Source organism: Chrysochloris asiatica, unplaced genomic scaffold (assembly GCF_000296735.1).
Source record: "Chrysochloris asiatica unplaced genomic scaffold, ChrAsi1.0 scaffold00317, whole genome shotgun sequence".
In the NCBI taxonomy this organism is placed as follows: Eukaryota; Metazoa; Chordata; class Mammalia; order Afrosoricida; family Chrysochloridae; genus Chrysochloris; species Chrysochloris asiatica.
Genome location: NW_006408835.1, coordinates 2,106,344 through 2,126,374, shown reverse-complemented (window position 1 = coordinate 2,126,374; position 20,031 = coordinate 2,106,344). Strand labels below are relative to the sequence as shown.

The following is a 20,031-nucleotide window of genomic DNA, read 5'->3' as shown; positions in this document are numbered from 1 at the left end:
TTTAAAATATATTTTAATATTTTTAATCTGGGGCCCATATTTCTGAATAGACTTATAGTGAGTGGTCCTTCAACCCTAGATGAAGCACTGATGTGAGAAACTGCTTCCTTTCTTTACTTACTCTTGGACCAACCCTGCCAAATCAGGCAGTAACCTCTCCTCCCTGCCACGGGTATTTGATTCTACCACTTTCTATTACATTTGATTCCTATGGGACAATTGAGATTAGTCTAAAGCTAAAAGATGCTACTGGAGTACCTGCCCAGGACTGGCTCCACAGCTTTTCACAAGCATTCCTTGCCTTCTAAAACATACAGTGTTTTATTATGACCAAATACATTTGTATATTTTTCATCCCACCATTTCTCCCTGAAATTTTAATAGTCATTGCTAATGCCCTTGACTTTAGTTTGGCTCTGGCGGTAGCCTGCGCCCCTAACCTGCCTGCTGGCTCTGCTCTCTTCTAAATCATCCTTTACTTCTCTTCAGCTCTGTTTTCTGAAGAAAACAGATCATTCAATCTTTTTAAATTAATATATTCCTCTTCTTCCTTATTACTACAATGTTACCTAGTCTTTCTTTTCCTTCTCTCAAGGGAAGATATTACCTCTTTATCTTTAATATCTATTGAACACAAGTTGCCTTTTTTCTTGTCCTTTTTCCTTTATGTCTTTGCTATTCTGCCTTCAGCCAAGTATGTCTGCAACGTTTACTCTTAACTCTCCAAACCACTCTGTGAGATGTGTTTAGTTGTTGTAGCCACTTCAAAATGAGGAAACTAAGGCTTAGGAAAGCTAAGAGCCTTGCCCAAAGGGCCATGGTCAGGGAGGGGGACTTGAACTTAGCTTTTCTGTCTCTAAGCTACATTTTCTTCCAGTATGCTTTCACACCGTGTTCCTTCCAGCCCATTTGCACATCTTATATTTCAACAACTCTACTTCCTCCTGGGTTTCTTGCTACTTTTGGGCAAGGGAGGGGTTTCTTCTGGTTTCCTGTTGTCTGTCCTTGTACACTCTTTTGCTATTCTGGTTTATTCCCAGGCCACTGGCGAAACATGGCTTCCAATCTATTCTCTGTAATTTATCAGTTTCCCATATTTTTTTAATATTGTTTTATATTGCTATTTGCAGACTTCATTTATTTAAATATTATGTACCACAAATCATTTAATAAATAACATGCTACTAAAATACTAAATCTTTTGAGCATGGTGGCTCTGTAAGATAAGCACTGGACTGAAAACCACAAGGTTGGCAGTTCGAGGCCACCAGCCACTCTTCAGGAGAAAGATGAGGCTTTCTCCAGTCACAACGATTTACAGCCTCAGAAACCTTATCCATGGTCTCTGTGAGTTGGAATCAACTCAGTGGCATTTATCAATAACAACAGCAATAAATACTAAAGCTAGTTGATATCTTTAAAACATTCATAAGGGATGGCTTCTAACACGTGGTTGCTGTGAAGAGCAGCAGATTCAGATTCTTTCCTGGCCGTTTCTACCATTCATTCCACTGGGTCCTCGCACTCATTTTCTCTCCTCAAAACTCTGCCCTCTCACCCCTGGTTCAAACCTCTGCCCTCTCTAGCCCTTGGTTTCTCCTTCCAGGTGTGCCACCTGGGCTGTTGCATGCTCTGACTTCACTGTAGTGATCCATAACCCCTTTGGCTGCCCAATCCTCCAGGAGAGAACACAATCTGACCAACAGCATTTTGATGTACAGTGTAAACGTTCAAATGACTTGCCTTGTCTGCTCACAGTGGTTTATAAACCAAGCAAAGCGGTTTATTCACATTTTTAAAGTTTTACAATTTTGAAATTCATATTTTCTAAACTTTATCTTGGAAGGAAAAGTTGAATGAATACAATGTCACACATGATAAAGGAACATTAGTAGGAGCCCACCGGAAATAGCGAAGCACACCCTAAACTCCAAAATAGCACCTGCACTTGGTAAATGCTAAGACTAAGAGCTTAACAGAACACAGTCTGGTAACTACACAGGAATGTCTCAATGATCTCTCACCATGGGATAAGTGCCAACAATCTAAAGTCCATAAGGGACAATCTTTTTATTATATTTTCAAGACATTTATAAAATGATTGATTTACCTATACAAAGTGAGCTGTGTATTGTTTGTTACTCTCCAGGAATTAACCTCACTTTCAGTTCTCTAACGGATGGCCACACAACAACTATGGCCTCATGCTCTACAATGACTTTGGTGAGAGGTCACCAAGTTTCTTTGTAAAAACATTTCTGATAACTGGGCCCACAGTTCATGGGAATAGTTCGTTTCTGTCGCTGTGAAAAGTGCTGTTGAGTTGGTTCCGACTCATAGCAACCCTGTGTAGGGTTTCTGATGAGCAGCTGGTGAGTTTGAACTGCCAACCTTGTGGTTCACAGTCTGATACTGACCCTACAGCATCACACCTGGAATAAGATAGCCATATTGTTTATCTCTTAGTTTGTGAACCTCTTACTTTGTGTTCCCAGGCAAGCATACATGTTGTCGTTAAGTGTTGTCAAGTCGGTTCTGACTCATAGCAACCCTGTACAGGGTTTCTGAGGAGTAGCTGGCAGATTTGAACTGTTGACCTCTTGGTTCGCAGTCCAGTGAGGCTCTTACAGCATCACGCCAGGAGCTACCCAAAATTTAGACATTCATACACCACCTTTGCAAATTTTCAGCATTCATGTTCTGTCACCATCTTAATATTTTTTTTTTATTTTGATTGCCTTTTTAATTCATATAAATGTATCTGTAAATAAAACAGTATAGTGTGGTAAGTATCACTTGTAATCTTATAGACAATTTATAGATACACATGGAGTCCTGGTGTAGTGCTGTGGGTTAATGCACTGGACTTCAAAGTCGGTTTGAACCACAATGTCGGTGGTTCAAGCACACCAGTTGCTCCTTGGAAACCCTATACAGGGTTGCTATGGGTAGGAACCAACTCAACGGCACTTAACAACAATAGACAAACAGATAAATTTCAAAAAGCACATTCTTTTATGTCCCAACTTCAGAAACCCTTAAAATGATTAATGGAGCTATTCTGCGTGGTTCAAAATGTTACTTTTCTTTCTACCTACCTTCCTTTCAACATCAGTCTTTTGCTAGTAAGAAAACCGTAACTGATCATGTACTTATTTCCTTGGCTTCTCTACACCAAATGTTTTTAACCAATATCCCGATCTCTTTATGCAACTCACTGTATCACTAAATTAAATATGGGCAGTTCAAACCCACCAGCTGCTCCTTGGGAACCCTATAGAGGGTTGCTATGAGTCGGAGTCGACTCGATGGCACTAACAACAACATATTTAATTTATCCATTATACCCAAACCCAGCTTGGCTTCTAAGACATGGAAACACACAGAATATGTTCCTTAACTACTTCCACTGTCCAATGGAAAGATGACTATGGTGACATTCATGGTCCTCAGAACTTGACATATGCTTGCCCTCTTTGGCTGAGGGGGCTCATGTAGCTGATCTGTTTGGTTTCATTTTCACCTCATGCATTTTTCAGTAGATTCTTTGGTGTAAAATGAAAGTAGGTATTCTAAAGAACTGTTGACTCATTAGCACCTGAAAATGTGGTATAATGGAATGAAAGCAACTCTTTGCATCAGAAAATGGAGATTCTCACTCTGACTGTGTGACTTGACCTGGGTTAAGTCAGTGAACTTCTCGGGGCCTCTGTTTCTTGTACTACAGATGGGTGCACTAAGTTTTCTAAGCATGTGTAAGTTTTCTAATCATGGGTAGCATGTCATGTGTAAGTCAACCACTGGAGAGACTGCTATGTTCATATGCCCACTCTTTTTATGAGAAGGACATGTAAATGCTTGGCAAATTATGTACTCTATTTTTCTTTACATTAAAAAGTTTTTCATTTGTAAGATTTAAATTGGACATTTAAGCAATACTTTTATTGCCTAGAGGAATCACACAGAATAATCCGATGTGACTCCTTACCTTAAATCTCTAAGGCTAATTAACTCTACTGACACAACACATAAAGTATGCAATTCTCACTATACACAATCCGTACCATTTGATATTACTTCAAGCATAGTGAAGACAGAGTCCAGTGACAGCGACACTTGTGCCCACGTGGCTGGAGGCGCTCCTCACTTTGCCATTTGGTGCGTGTGGGTCTCCTAGCTGTACTGAACTATGTCTGTCTTCTCTCAAGGCCCCGTCCTTTATACCAAAGGGTGGATCAGGGAAAACAGCAGGTAAAATGGCTCACAATAGTCATTCTCTTTTGAAGGAAGCACCGCACAAGTTCCGTAGTAGGAGAGTATGCAGTAGACTGCAAACAGGATACCAGGATCAGCTGACTTACCCAAACCTCTCTCATTCTTGGAATTCTGCTGTCCTCCAGAAGTGGTGGACAAGTCCTCCGGGACGGGCATGGGCTCATCACCATCATCAGGAGTATCACTTATGGGAGGGCTTTCCTTCCCTGAGAAGAGAAATAGCATTTTTAGTTTGGGTGTCCACCACCAAGGAAGCTCAGGGTGCCAAGGCTTCATCCAGGCTTGGTTCGGAAGAGTAAGGCCACATGGTCTGAGTGAATGCTTCTCTACTTGGGTAAGAGTCCAGCTGTGGTGCTGTGGGTTAATGTGTCAGATTGATCCGCAGGGTCGGCGGTTCAAGCTCACCAGCAACTCCTTGGAAATCCTATACAAGGGTCACTATGGGTAGGAACCGACTCAATGGCACAACAACAACTGGAAAAACATGTTATTTTTCGCTTTATAAAATAATGTTGTTAAGTGCCACCGAGTCGGTTCTGACCCTTTGTAACCCTGTATAGAGTTTCTGAGGAGCAGCTGGTGAGCTTGAACCGTTGACCCTGTGGTTCAAACTGACTTTGCAGTTGAGTGCATCAACCCACAGCACCACACCAAGACTCTTCGTTAAGTCTACAGCACCTGGTATTCCCATGCAGTCTCCTATCCAAGTACTCACCAGACCTGACCTTGCTTAGCTTCCAAGATCAGACAAGATGGGTATGTTCGGAGCGGAATGGCCATAGATTATAAAACAGAGCTACCACCCAAAAGAGGGAGAAACAAAGAGGGAAGGCAAGGAGAGAGGAGGGGGAGAAAAAGTGAAGGGTGAACACAGATGGGAAAAAGGAAAAAAAAAAATCCATACTAGTGATTAGCCTTATTATAATTATGTTGTGTATAAATACCTATATGTTGTTGTTAAGTGCCATCGAGTTGGTTCTGACCGATAGCGACCCTATATATGGTTTCCAAGAAGCTGCTGGTGAGCTTGAACCGCCAACCTTGCAATTCAAGTGGCTTTGCAGTCTGGCACATTACTGGGAAAACATAGAGTTTCATTTTCTTTTCCAAAATAAACTGCATTTTTAGAGCATTTTGGCATTAATGTCTTAGGAATATTTTTCCAGGCTAGTTTATTTATTTGGGGTAAATAATACTCCATTAAGGAGCTCTGGTAGCATAGTGGTTACGAGTTGAGCTGCTAGTCTCAAGGTCAGCAGTTCGAAACTACCGCGGTTCCACAGGAGAAAGATGAGGCTTCCTGCTCCTGTGAAGATTTACAGCCATGACATATAACCACCACCACCAATGCTCCATGACATGGGTAGACTAGGATTTATTTAAACCCTTTTTCTCTTTCGAAGCTCTATTTTTAACCAACTTTTTAAAAATTAGTGAACAACACTTTAATGAATAGCCTAACAGCCAAATTTGTGCATATTCTTAACAATCACCATAGTAAAAATCTTCAGGGGTGTTTTTACTGTAGATGAAAAGACATCTACATGTTTCAGAGTCCTGGTGTGGCACTGTAGGTTAATGCACTGGACTGCAGAGTTGGTTTGAATCACAAAGTTGGCAGTTCAAGCTCAACAGCCGCTCCTCAGAAATCCCATATAGGGTCGCTATGGGTAGGAACTGACTGGACAGCACTTAACAACAATACATGTTCAGCGCTCCTGACATGTTATGCCATCTCCCCTTCCCACCCTTCAAAGGCCATTCCAAATGTTCTCCTTCAAGTGTGCTTTATCATATCCACGTATTGATTTCTTACAAGAATACCAGTTGGGAAATTTTTGGCAACTGCCTAATTTGATTTCACTAAGAAGAAACTTAGAAAGAATGGAAAGAAGAACTCAAGCCATCTGAGAAAAGATTACCTGCTGGCACCAAAGAAAGTCTACCAATACCAGTTCTTGTTTCTGAAATAGGAAAGTGAAAGAAAATCTGCACAAATACTACCATTGCTTATGCTTCATGAAGCTGTCCTTAGGTAGCATTGAGTCAGCTCCGAGTCAGAGCGACTGTATGAAAGAAAGACAACACTGCTCGGTACTGTATCATCCTGTTTGAGGCCACTGTTGTAGCCATAGTGGCTACAACACTCAAGGTCTTCTTCCTTGTTTTCACTGACCCTTTACTTTACTAGACATAGGGACCAGTCTCTCCCAATAACATGACCAAAGTCTTAATCATCCTTGCTTCTAAGAAGCATTCTGGTTGCAATTCTGTTAAGACAGATTTGTTTCTTTTCCTGGATATCCATAGTGGTGGTGGTGGTTATGTGCCGTGGAGTCGTTTCCGACTTACAGCGACCCTGTGTAGGGTTTCTGAGGCTGTAAATCTTCATGGGAGCAGAAAGCCTCATCTTTTTCCTGCAGAATGGTTGGTAGTTTTGAACTGCTAATTTTGAGGTTAGCAGCCCGACTCGTAACCACTATGATACCAGAGCTCCTTGGAAGTCCAAGTTACTTTCAATATTCTTCAACAACACTACAATTCAAATGACTCAATTCTTCCACCTTATTTATTGCCCAGGTTTCACATGCATATCAGATGCATATCAGATACCATGGCTTGGGTCAGGCATACCTTAGTTCTCTTAAGTGACATCTTTGCTCTTTAACACTTTAAAGAGAGTTTTTACACTAACTACTGCGCTTCCATGGGTACTCATTGTGGATCCTAGTAAAATGAAATCCTAACAAATTCATTAGCTTCTCCATTTATCATGATTTATTTATTGTGAGGGGTTTTGTTTACTTTTTATATCTTTCATAAAGTAGAACTGGACTTTCGGTGTGGCACTGCAGGGTCAGCAATGGATTTTGAACCACAAGGTCGGCAGTTCAAATTCCCTAGCTGCTCCTTGGAAACCCTAAACTCAATGGTACTTAAGAGCAACAACCATGACAACAAAGTAGAATGTACCAAATAGAACAGGGTTTTACAGGATACTTTAACTAATTTTGACATCATTAGAATTAAATTTGACCACAGCCGTTAGCAATGGGGAACTCACTCCTACTCTAAGGATCCAAAACTGGGAAGTCATGAATGATAGGAAAGAAAAAAACAACCACCATTTTTCCACTTAAGCTGAACTCTGTCTCCTGTAGCTTCCACCTTTTAGACCCAATTTAAAATTGGGTCATGAGATAAACACTACACACAAGAAACAGCTGTTGAAGAATTCAGTGGATGCAAAAGAATTCACCACAGCTACCTGCAAAAGATCACTTTAGATTAAGACCCCAAAGAAGGATCTTTCGACTGGAATCTCTTGTCTAGAACTTGACTTTTGCAAGAGTGTGCAAATAGCAAGGTAGGTGTTTAAGTATCTAGTAAGCATGTCTTGATGAATTATAAAAATGTCTTTATTTGTATGAATATATCTGCCTCCCAAAGTGACACCAACATTTTAGAGGATTGGCAAGAACAGTATAATCATCCCGAATATATAAAAATATATTTTTAAAAAACACCTTTACTGGAACAATTTAAAATAGAACCTGCACAAACCCTGAGACTATGCTTTGGGGAACAGCACTGCATTCTCTAGGAAACAGACATCACAATTTAATATTCCAGCTTAGCTGTAATTACCACAACTGGCATATTTTCAGAAAAAGCATTATTGGGTATATTTGGATAGCCAATATTAGATGAATAGTTAAGATGGGTCAGGACTAGAAGAGTTTCCCAAGGAAAAATCAAAAGGCCAGAGAAAAATTGATTGAAAGTACTCATATTACACTAAAGTCTTGCTGTAAGTGTGCATTATGTTAGTAATAATTTTCATTGCCTTAAATAGATGGTTTTAAAAGTAATGTCAGCTAAATGTTACGGTATTATTTTCACAAATTATCTCAGAAATGGGGAAAAACTGAATAGGCAAATACAGGAGAGGGGGAAGCATCTGACACTCTTGTTTTCTTTAAAATAAAATGGTTTAGAGCAGTGTTTTCAAACATTAGGCACTTTCTGGGGGGAGGTCAGATGACTCTTCTTTTTTGTGTGTAAGAATAATCTTATACAGAATTTGATAAGACCAGCATTCTATTTAAAAGGGGACCTTTTCAGGGTGCAGAGGGCATAAGATCCAGAGACCCAGGCCACGTGTTTTCTTGAAGAAGCCCTAAGTTGTTTTCTTCCATAGAAGTCACAGTGAGACCACTGCCCTAACAAGGTGTCCCACCAACTAGATGTTTATAGGCTGTGTGGGGAGTCCATGGGTACATCTTTGTTTAAAAAACTGTCATGGTTAAGTGCCACTGAGTCAGTTCTGACTCAGCAACCCTGTACAGGGTTTCCTAGGAGTGGCTGGTGGGTCTGAACCACTGACCTTGTGTTTATCCAAAAAGTTGCCTAAGAAGTGGCTTTTTTTTTTTTTTAAGTACTTCTTATTATGACCTTCCCTTATATAATTATGTGTTGTAGTGAATTGTTTCTGTTAGGGCTCTTGTAGCCTTAGTAGTGGTGGTAGTGTTCTGACTCATAGTGACCCTGAATAGGGTTTCTGAGGCTATAAATCTTCAAGGGAGCAGAAAGCCTGATTATTCTCTCGTGGAACAGCTGGTAGTTTCGAACTGCTGACCTTTAGGTTAGCAGCCCAACTCGTAACCACTACGCTACCAGAGCTCCCTTGGAGTCTTTGTAACTCCTACCAAATAACATTTCTGCCCTGCTGGGTCTGAGTAAGAGGAGGTGGGAGAAGATACTGATAAGATGACATGATTCAGCTGTGGGTGTTAATGCAGTTCACTGTAATTGTAAAAACCTGACTCTCTAACCTGGGTGTAAAATAAGCCATCTCAGAAGCATCAAAGAAGAAGAATCAGAAGTGGAGCGTGTCCTTTGGGGCCCTGATATTCATGCATAAGCCCCCTTGACTCAGTCACAGACAAGGTGACACTAGAGGAGTCAGAATGAGTCAAGAGCACAAGACAGAGTAGTGGGATTCTCAGCCCAAGTTGTAAGTAAAGCTGAGTGACTTGGGTCAGGGAGCTTGCTTGCAGAGTGGGGTGCCTCCAAGCACTTAAGTGGGGGAGCTAGGTTTGCTGACTCATGAAGTTAGAACCAAATAACTTCAGGCTGAGGTTTATAATTGTGGAGTTGTGTGTCTTATGAGCGTTTCTCAGCAGCTGACTGTAACAACTGTGCCCTGAGCATTTTCCGATCCTGTATCATAACCTGTTAACTTCCCTAATACACCCCATAAGTGTTAGTATGGTGTCTGAGTTTTGTGTGCTCATTGCAATGGACTATCAAACCCATCTGAGGAGTAGAGAGGGTTGTAGGAGAAGTGGTTTGGGGCCATATATGGTTGCAGATCATATATGGCAGTTCCTGAAGAAGGACATCATGACTGGTCAAGAGAAGGGTCAGCAGAAAAGAGGAAGACCCCCAACTAGATAGATTGACACAGTGGCAGTAGTAATGGGCTCATGCGTAGCAACAATTGTGAGGATGGCATGGGACTGGGCAATGTATCATTCTGTTGTGCACAGGGTGAGTAAGAATTGGAATCAACTTGATGGCACCCAACAACAACAACAAATTATAACTCTAGACTCTGCCACTGTGCTTTGGGACCAATTTAAATAACCATGGCACCCTGGAACAAAAGGAATATCATCAAAACAAAAAAAAAACCAGACCTTATCCCATGAAAGAGTACCTGACTTCCTGATCAACTCATGCCAAAATACATTAAAAAAACTATTACTACTATTATTATTATTTTATGTATATATATATGTTTTCAATTTAATCGATCAACTACAAGTTGTTAAGGATGTCCATAATAGTAGATATGCTTCTTATGACTGCTTATCAGTCTGGCAGACTTCCGGCACAAGTCAAATGCTCGCTCTCTAGTTTCCCTGATTTTACATCTCAACACATTTATTTTCTCCATGTGGAGAAAGAAGAAATAATGAAAACAGTAGGGATCATGATGCTAAAATACCATGGGTCAGATGTGATCAATAGGAGCGCTCTGTGCACAAGGGCCACATGGGGAGAAGGGAAATAAAAATTAGTCTCACTGTGTACAGTGATAGTAAGTCAGAACTGGAATATAGCAAAGTTATATATATTCACATCTCTCCAAGAGCTCTTTTAAATTCAACCTAGTCTGGCCTTAACTTGGGGGTTGTTTTTAAGAAGTCATCTGATTTGCCTAAAAGCCCCTACAGTTTCAGTCGCAGCTGCTGGGACATTAACCACACACATGAACCTTTGTGCCCTGAGATTCTCTTCCTGCAGATTTTACACTGAAAACTTCCCACTTCATGAAAACTTTCATGGTAGGTAAAAATATTTTTACATTTGGATTGAAAACAGAAGTTGGCTTTTTAACCATTTAAAAATGCAAAAACCATACTAAAGATTATCAGAAGAAAAACTAAGAGATTATTAAATCAAGTAAACATATCACAGGTATTCGCATAGGGTGACTAGGAGTTCACTGGCCTTGGGTGTAGTTCTGCTTGGTCAATTATATGACTTAAGGGACCATGAGACAAGCTACCTCTTTCCTCATGTGGGTAAAAAGTCCAACTTTGATATCACTTACAGGATTGTTGTGAAGACAAAAGACAAAATGTGTGTGAATTTGAATACACTAAATAAACTTATGGCATTATACTGTGAACTACGAGTGTGATCCAAAAATTATCTGCATTCCAGTTATATTAAGACACCTGCTTACATCCACGGCTGGAAACATTGAGCCTGCACGTGAAATGATTCTGTTGAATAGATACCTAACAGTGGATTATGGGACAGATCATTTGCAAATCAGCCATGGCTCTGCCTATGAAATAATTCATGACAGACTCGGATTTTGGAAAGTATGTATGAGATGGGTACTGAAACAATTCACAGAAGAGCATAATCAGAAGCATTTGGACATCTATAAATAAACTCCAGACCAATACTCAAAAGAAAGTAAAAGTTTCTTTTAAAGAAATTGTTACTGGTGATGAGACATGGATTTCATGACTGTGAGTCTCAGAGTAAGCGGCTGAGTATAGAATGGAAACATCCTCAATCACTGACCAGCTGGAAAATCGATGCTTACAGTTTTCTGGGATCTCAAGGGTCAGACTTGAAACACTATCAGGAAAAAGGTTCAGCAATCAACAGTGCCGGTTACAGTGAGATGCTCACTGAAGAGTCTAAGCCTAAACTTTGGGTTAAATGCAGAGGACTGCAACCCAAGGACTTTGTGATCTTGCATGATAATGCACATTCATATACCTCTGCCCCTACCATTGACACTCTGCAAAAACTTCGCTTTTAGTTGTTAAAGCATCCTCCCTATAGTCCTGATCTTGCGTCACTGGGCTTTTCACCTGTTTGGTCCCCTGAAAGCAGCCGTTAGAGAATGAAGATTCACCTCTGATGGAGAAGTGAAGACAGCAGTGTATTTGTGGCTTGAAACTCAGCCTAAAACATTTTTTAATAAGGGGATATGAAAGCTTGTTAACAGATGGACAGAGTGCATTGAAAAGCAAGGAGATTTTGTCGAAAACCGGTGTATTTGTCCTTTCTAAAAGTTGACTGAAACAAAATCTACAGCCAGAATGTAGATAATTTTGAACTCACCCTCATGTAACATACTGTAAGTTCTGTAGCTATAAGTACAGTTATAAGTGGCTTGACAATGATATATGCAGACATATTGTATTGTAGACCACAAACTATCATGGACTTGAGTGGACTGATTTAGGTGGTGCAATAAAACTTCACTTATTTAGAAAGGTAAGAGAAACTTCTGATTAAGAAATTTATTTACCCAATTCATATTTAATTTTCTTAGTGCTTCAAATGTAGCTCTTGGGTGACATGAACAGTTGAATGCTTGACTATTAATCAAAAGGTTGGCAGTTCGAACCTACCTAGAGGTCCCAGATTACAGGCATTAGAACCTCTAGGAAGCAGTTCTAGTCTGTGTACATTGAGTCACCAGGAGTCGAAATCACCTTGATGAACAACTGGCTTGTTTTGTTCAGATTTCAAATCGCACATTACCAAGTAAGGCATTTTTGGGATAAATTAGATGAGAATGTGACAAAATTAGCGTATCAACTGCAAACAATTACTTTTCAAGTAGATTATACTTCACTAAAATGTTTTTTTATCATATATTTGCTCAAGGGACTATACATTCTGGAGAAAATAAAAACTCAGAATATAGAATCTCAACTCTATAAAATAATGGAAAAATTTGCACCAAAAACCAAGAAGTCAACACCAGAGCCATCTTATCTCCTTTTGAGACGTCTGGTAAGTTACTTAAATTCTCTGTGACTTAGTTCCCTGTAACAGCTGCATCTTTTTCATGGGGTTCTTATAAGGCTGAATGAGACAAATGCTTTCAATAGTGTCTGGCAAGTACAAGGCATTCGGTGTTATTTACTACGATTAACAATAAACTACTTCCACTGATACTTAAATAAAGCCTTATTTCTTAAGCAGATTAAACATATCTAGAGGGCACATTTCTTATCTACTGATTCTAGCAAACATATTACAAACACCATTTAGAAAACATTCGATACAGATTTAGGGTTATAGAACCCAGAGGGACCTTAAACATTAACTGGTTCAAGTTTCTCCTATTCCACATGGTAACTACAATGGTCCATGAGGTAGAGAACACTGCCTTCTGGTCCACAGTTGGGAGCAGAGCTAGAGGACTGACATAGGTTTTTCCATTTCCCCATGCTTCACTGCCACAGGCTAACTCATCCTATAGAAACCAAAATAAATTATAATGCACATGCATAAAAATCAGTTTGGAAAGATTGCTTAAAAAAACAAACAAAAGAGGAAAAGAGGGAGGACAAGGAATTTTTAAGACACACCCTCAATGAAATATAGCGTGCTGGTACATACACTAAAATACATCTCTTGCTTTTAGATGTGCTCTCCCTCCCCCCATGCGTGCCATCACCTGTCAACACATGGGGACTCATCTCAGCCAATATGTGTCTACTCTCTGCAAGACACTGCAAATCAGGGCACAGTCCAGAGTTTGGATACATCCCAGGGAGGAAACAACATGATGTTTTGAAAAAAGTCAGATCTAGAATCACTTTTTTCAAGTGATTCTTTATTTCACATGTATTAGGTTAAACCATATAAAATTGCTGGTGTTTCAACATTTTTACCTAGGAAAGTGGCACCTTCATATGTTTCAACTTAGAAAAATTCATTTTTCTTTGTTTCTTGTGGACAAAACATAAAACACGGAATAATTTTATGAGAAAAGAAATTTATAACTTATTTTATATTTAAAATGTCAGCTACTATTTATCTAAATATGCATTCCTATTACATAACTACCCACTTCCTCCAATTTTGAAAATGTAAAAGGAAAGTGATGTGATGGTTGGTTTTAGCTAGAGAAGAAGCAATCTCATTCCAAGAAGCTGACAAAGTATCCTTCATATCTTCCATCTATGAAAATTACATACCTCTTTAAATATTCTAACTACTGTTTACAGAATGCTAAAAGTCAACCATAAATCAAAAGCACTATTAATGTTTTAGAAGCATTAACTCATTTGGTAATTGTATACAAACTAAATTTCAAATCAAACTTTAAATTTTTTTTCAACCAAAAAAGGTTAAAAGGAAGTAGATGAAAAACGAGTTTCTTTTTTTTTTTTTCAGGAAATCTTTTGTAATAATGCATCATTCTTGTCCTCACAGATACTCTCTTCTTTAAAGAGACAAAACTCTAGGATGAATTACAAATTTAACATGAAGTTAGAGAGTGCAAGAAAAATATCAGGAAAAAGAGGCTTTGGTTATTTCTGAGGCCAAGAGATGAGATCAGAAAACTGAGCAGCTCTTCCTCATATGAAACATTCCAGAGATGACCTACCTTGGCTAAGTCAGTCAGTCTTCCTTATAGGATATCAGACTGTAGTAGACCCATGACCAACGTGGTCTCATTCTCTTCAAATGTATCACACAAAATTCTGAGTTAGAGGTTACATCTTTATCAGTTAAAGCAGAAACAAAGAAAACAAGCGGTTGTAAAGAATTAGCTTACATATGCTTTTTTTTTTTCTTCAAATAACTAGTTGAGTTTTTAATTTTGTTTTTCTTTTGGTTTAAGAAATAAAACATATGCTTAAGGGTGAAAAATAATACTAGAAGTAGATGAAAAGCCACAGTGTTCCTCTTTCTCCCTTCCACTACTTTGTGTGCATAATTTTTTTTTTTTTTAAGACTGGAATAATTTGCATATCATCCCTAAATTTTTTTTTTTTTTTTTTTTTTTTTACTTTAACACATACTTTGGGCATATTTCCCTACTAGTTGATTCATGTTGTCATCATTTGTAAGAACTATATGAAACAGTGTATGAGGATGCCATAGTGTTTTCTTCAAAATAACTGGGGGCAGGTCAACAAAGGCACAGAAGTCATTGAGAGACCATTCTCATACAGAGACCAGTCTTCTGGAATTAACTAAGAGGCTATGAAACTCTAAAATAGAAACACTTGCAGTATCTAGAGTCCACTGCTACTGCTGCCTGCATCTCTGGTAGAGGGCCAGACTGAAAGTGGACTTCTGACACCGATGAGTATGTGTGTTGGGAAGGTTTGGATAAGCAACGATTGCTCCACCTCTAAGTCACTCAGTCAATCTATAACTCTGTATCTGGGTGTTTTCTCCAATATTGACTTCCCCACTTTGTGGGCCTTTGATAATGAGAAGAGCTTTCCTTAACATGGCTTGAAAAATATGTGGTAAAGGAAAGAAATGGTGTTTCTATGTTTAACAAATGTTATAAATTATATACCAAACCTAAATTTTTCAAGGTACTTCCCCCCATCTCTCTTTAAGTACTGCCATGATGCAAGTTTGAGATTTAGGGCACATTCGTCAACCATTTTTTTCTCAAAAGTACAAGCATATTTTTAATCCTTCGCAAGATACTACCAAATTTAACACTTGAACTAGTAGTTTTAGCTTGGGGATTTTTCTGGTAAGGTCTTCAAATTGGGATTATTTCTTAGAGTTGAAGTTAAATATGAAATATAATATACAAATATAAATATGGTCTTTTCTTAGCCAGAAGAGTCCCTCTTTCTCTTTCATGATTATAAAAAGCACCTTGAGCTCTTGCACCCATGGAGCACTCCTCAGGGTCTCCGCACACAGGTATCTCCTAAGGGTCTCACCTGAAATTTGGGACATATCTTGACCATCATCAGCTTCCATTGTCCTTAGGTTACCTGAGAAAGAAAAGAAGGGGTTTTAGATGAAAGCAAAACACTAAGAAGATATGAAAGAGAGAGAAGATAAAGAAACCATATGCTATTTAACAAGGTTATCTAGCAAGAATAATGCCTTTTCCTCCACACATACTTGCTGGAGTATCAGACTGGCACAGACCTTGATCCTTTTAAAAACAGCATTACAAAGATTTATAAAAATATCATTACAGGCACAGGAGGACCAAATTTGTTATTTATTGTTAATTTCCTACTGCATAATAACCCAAAATGCAAACTGACTGCAACAAAATTAAGCAGAAAATTAAATGGCCCTGGGTCATTGTAGGCACAGAATTCATTCTCTTGGCTGATCCATAGTTATGTTCTTTCTAATTTACTGAGCATGCATCGATGAACCTTGAGTCAGCTTGGTGACACGCGTACAATCAGCAATCAAAAAACGAAGCAATTTGCTGAAGAATGTCTCATTTACCCAGGCAGGGCTGCATATCTGAGCAGCAACTGCTTTACTTCCATCAATAATGAATACACCTCCAGTCTGGCAGATGGGCCAGGCTGGTGCTTCTGCCTTTGTCCCCCACTCTTTCAAGGCCTTTGACTCAGACTTCAGCAGCCCTCTTTGTACAGGGAGAAGTGAAGCTCACTACAACAGCAAAACAAGTCCAGGAGTGAGGGACCCAAGCCTTCCTGTTCTGCTGACAGAATGGCTGGCTTCTCAGCTAGTTTTAACACACACACACACACACACACACACACACACACACACACACCTGGAAGATGTGGCTCTTCTGTTAAAAGTGAATGCTCCAAAGACTGCACTGTAAGCTCTCACAAACACCAGGGAAAAACCCAGGCATTCCTACTTCTACTGAGTCAATTCCATGTTGTGTGGGTGTTAAGTGCCATTGAGTTGGTTCCAACTCACAGTGATCCTGTATAGGGTTTCTGAGGAGTAGCTGGTGGGTTTGAACTGCCAAACTTGTGGTTAGCATTGCAGTGCTTATCCTAGAGGGCCACACCAGGACCGCAATTCCACATTGTTGCTGTTGTTAAGTGCCATCAAGTTGGTTCCAATTCACAGCGAACCTGGAAAGGGTGGATTTGAACTGCTGACCTTGGGGCTAGCAGTCCAGGAATCCACATTGTTGTTATTTTGTTTTTAAGGACTGTAGATTCGGTTCCAATTCATGGCGATCCTGTTTACGGTTTCCAAGGTGCAGCTTGTGGGTTTGAAATGCCAACACTTCGGTTTGAAGTCCAGTGACGATCTTACAGCACCACACGAGGAGTCACATTAGAAATAAAAGTTTGTGTTGTGGTTTGCACTTGAGGTACTGGCCTGCGACTCAGGAGTCTCACCTGCCCATTGTCAATGACATTTGTAGCTCTATGGATAAGTTTGTGGCTAGCAGATAGTAACTTCTGTAAAATCTGCTTATTTATGCTCTGCTTAGTAACCTAGATGGAGTCCTAGTGTGGCACTACAGGATCAGCACCGAACTGTTAAGGGTCATAGACCAGCCCCTCCTCAGAAGCCCTCTATAGGGTTGCTCTGAGTCGGAACTGATGCAATGGCATTTAACAACAGCAGCACTGAGATGGAGCATGGCAATTTTGTAGGCTAAGCACTGGACTGTGACGCACAGGTTTGCTGTATGAACTCACCAGCCGCTCTGCATGAGAAAGATGAAGCTTTCTGCTCCCACAAAGATTCACAGCCTGGGAAACCCTATGCAGGGTCGCTATGAGTCAGTACTGACTCGATGGTACTTTACAACAGCAAACAACTTAGATAAATTTAAGAGCTACTTCACTCACCAGCAAACTACTGAGTTTATTTTCTGGATCTAAACCAGGAGCCCTGATGGTGTGGTGGGTTATGCATTACACTTCTAACCTGCCGCCTCTCTTTGGTTCAGGTGCATGGGCCTGGCCTATGAAGCCTTTTTCAGTAGAGGGCGATGGAGATTTCAGGTGAGCTAAGTCTCCAACCCGGCAGAAACAGTGCTCCTCAGGTGGGCGGGGAGCTGGGATGGGCTGTATGGGATTTTTTTGTTTTGTTTTTCAGTACTTTTTATAATGCATGTGAAATATTTATTTTAAATTTCAGTTATCTTAAACTGGATAAAGAATGAATATCAACATGAATTTTCAAGGTTGGTGGGTGGTTGGGTGTAGTGCTGTAGGATAAGAATTGGACTGCTAACTCCAAGTTGGCAGTTCAAACCCACCAGCCACTCCTTTGGAACCCTATACAGGGTCTCTGTAGGATTTCTGAGGAGCAGTTGATGAGTGTAAACCAACGACCTTGCTGCTCAAACCAACCTTGCAGTCCAGTGCTTATCCTACAGCGCCCCACCAACTTCCTGTTGTTTTTAAGTGCCGTCGAGTCTGTTCTGACACATAGTGACCCTGTACAGGGCTTTTGAGGAGAGGCTGGTGGGTTTAAACCACCCACCTTTTGGTTCAAACCGACCTTCTAGTCCAGTGCATTATCCTGCAGCGCCACACCAGGACTGCATAGAGAAACTAATGAGAAAAGTAACTGCAAGGTCAGGGGTTCAAGCTCACCAGCTGCTCCTTGGAAACCCTATACAGGATCGCTATGGGTCGGAATCGACTCAACAGCACTTAACAACAACAACAGTTATTGTGCAGTATTAATATGAGAATTAAGAATGTAGTTGTTTAGCTTTGGAAGACAATACTGTATAGTGAATCTTGTTACAACTCTGACACAAAGTTTTTATAATGTAAATGTTTTCATTATAAAAGTACAAATTTTTTAAACTCTTTTTTTTAATAAAAAAAGTAAGTCCATAATTTCTATTACTTCTTTGTTGTTGATAAGTGCTATCCAGTCAGTTCTGACTCACAGCAACCCTGTATAGTGTTTCCAAGGAGCGGCTGGTAGGTTTGAACCACCAACCTTGTGGTTAGCAGTCCAGTTTATCCTACAGATCCATACAGGGACTCTGATTTCTATCATTTAGGACAAAGTATTTTTGTATATATCTACAGAATACATACATATGTATATATTGATATATTTATGTAAAGATATATTCAGACTATATAGTCTATGTATACATAAATATGTATACATGTACAGGGTCGCTATGGGTCGGAACCGACTCGAAGGCACTTAACAACAACAACAATATGTATATATATAAGGTGCTCTGGTAACATAATGGTTATGAGTTGGGCTCCTAACCTCATGGTCAGCAGTTCAAAACTACCATCAATTTCATGGGAGAAAGATGAGGCTTTCTGCTCCTGTAAAGATTTACAGATTCGGACACCCTGTATAGGGGCCCTATGGGTCGGAACCGACTCGATGGTACTTAACAACAACAACATACATATATATACTATATAAATACACGTACCTATTAACAAAAATAGGATAGCAAATACATTTCAAATATACTGTTTTAAAGTATTTAAATTTCATATAAAAGTATTTTTATTGAGTATATATATATCTATATCACCATTTTCATGGTTATGTACTACTCAGTTATAATATTAGCCCACCCCCTACTGCTAAATACTCAATTTAAAGGAAAAATAAAACGTTTCCTAAGGCCCAGCTTGTCATTTAGTGATGTCTCTACTACGTAACACATCGGTGGAGAAAACCCCTTCCCAGGGTGGCACTGGGTGACCCTTAGGTTTGCTGTAAGGAAGCTGAACCAATAAACACTCAAGTTCTGTTTAACACACTAGGTGGTTCAGGCAAAGAGATGAGAGAATGAATACAAACATCACAAACAGCAGCTCTAGTGAGGTCCCTACCCAAGCAGGTCTCAGATTAGGCCGGCTCTATGAGAAGCCTCTTACACTGGGCAGTCACCTTGCAATGTTAATGTACAGGTCTGTCTAGTGGAGCACGGGCTGGAAAGGGCTGATAAAGTACACGGAGGTCCCTCTCCCTGGGAGAGGTCGTTTCTCAGCAGAAGTCTGCCCACTCAGAACAGCAGTGTGTTACAGAGCTGAACACACTGGGCTAGAGACACGCCAGATTTGTGTAAAGGAAGGTCTGTTTGGGTTTGCACTAGACATTATAATGACTTCTCCCCTCCCCTACAAGGTCCTTTGTTATGTAGTTGACTCATTCCCATTTTCATACACATTTCTCAATGATAGGTTACTGATGCCGATGCCTAACCCATAGTGCCACCAGGGCTCCTTGCAGTGTCTTGAAGGGCAATGAAATACTCTCCCATCGCCCACTCCCCACCTCCCCTACCCCAGTTAATACAGTAAGGACTGGCTCTTGATTTACTTGTGTGAAGCACTTGCTGGGTCCCCTTGTCTTACATGGAATCAACGCAAATGGCCAGGAAAAAATGGGATTTATGATTGATATAGTCTCAGCTATAAAGGAGTTCGGAGTCCTGGTGTGGTGCTCTAGGTAGGATAAGCACTTGACTGCTAACTG

At 40.0% G+C, this 20,031-nt stretch overlaps 1 protein-coding gene across 1 annotated transcript in view; it reads right to left on the bottom strand.

Annotated features, from left to right (window-relative positions):
- IKZF1 (IKAROS family zinc finger 1 (Ikaros)) overlaps positions 1 to 20,031 on the bottom strand; it is a 126,813-nt gene that overhangs the window by 98,959 nt on the left and 7,823 nt on the right. Inside the window, exons 2-3 of the mRNA XM_006875289.1 lie at positions 15,528 to 15,581; positions 4,362 to 4,481 (exon numbers count right to left, since the gene is read on the bottom strand). Coding sequence (XP_006875351.1) covers positions 4,362 to 4,481; positions 15,528 to 15,581 — 174 coding nt within the window. The remainder of the gene's footprint in view (positions 1 to 4,361; positions 4,482 to 15,527; positions 15,582 to 20,031) is intronic.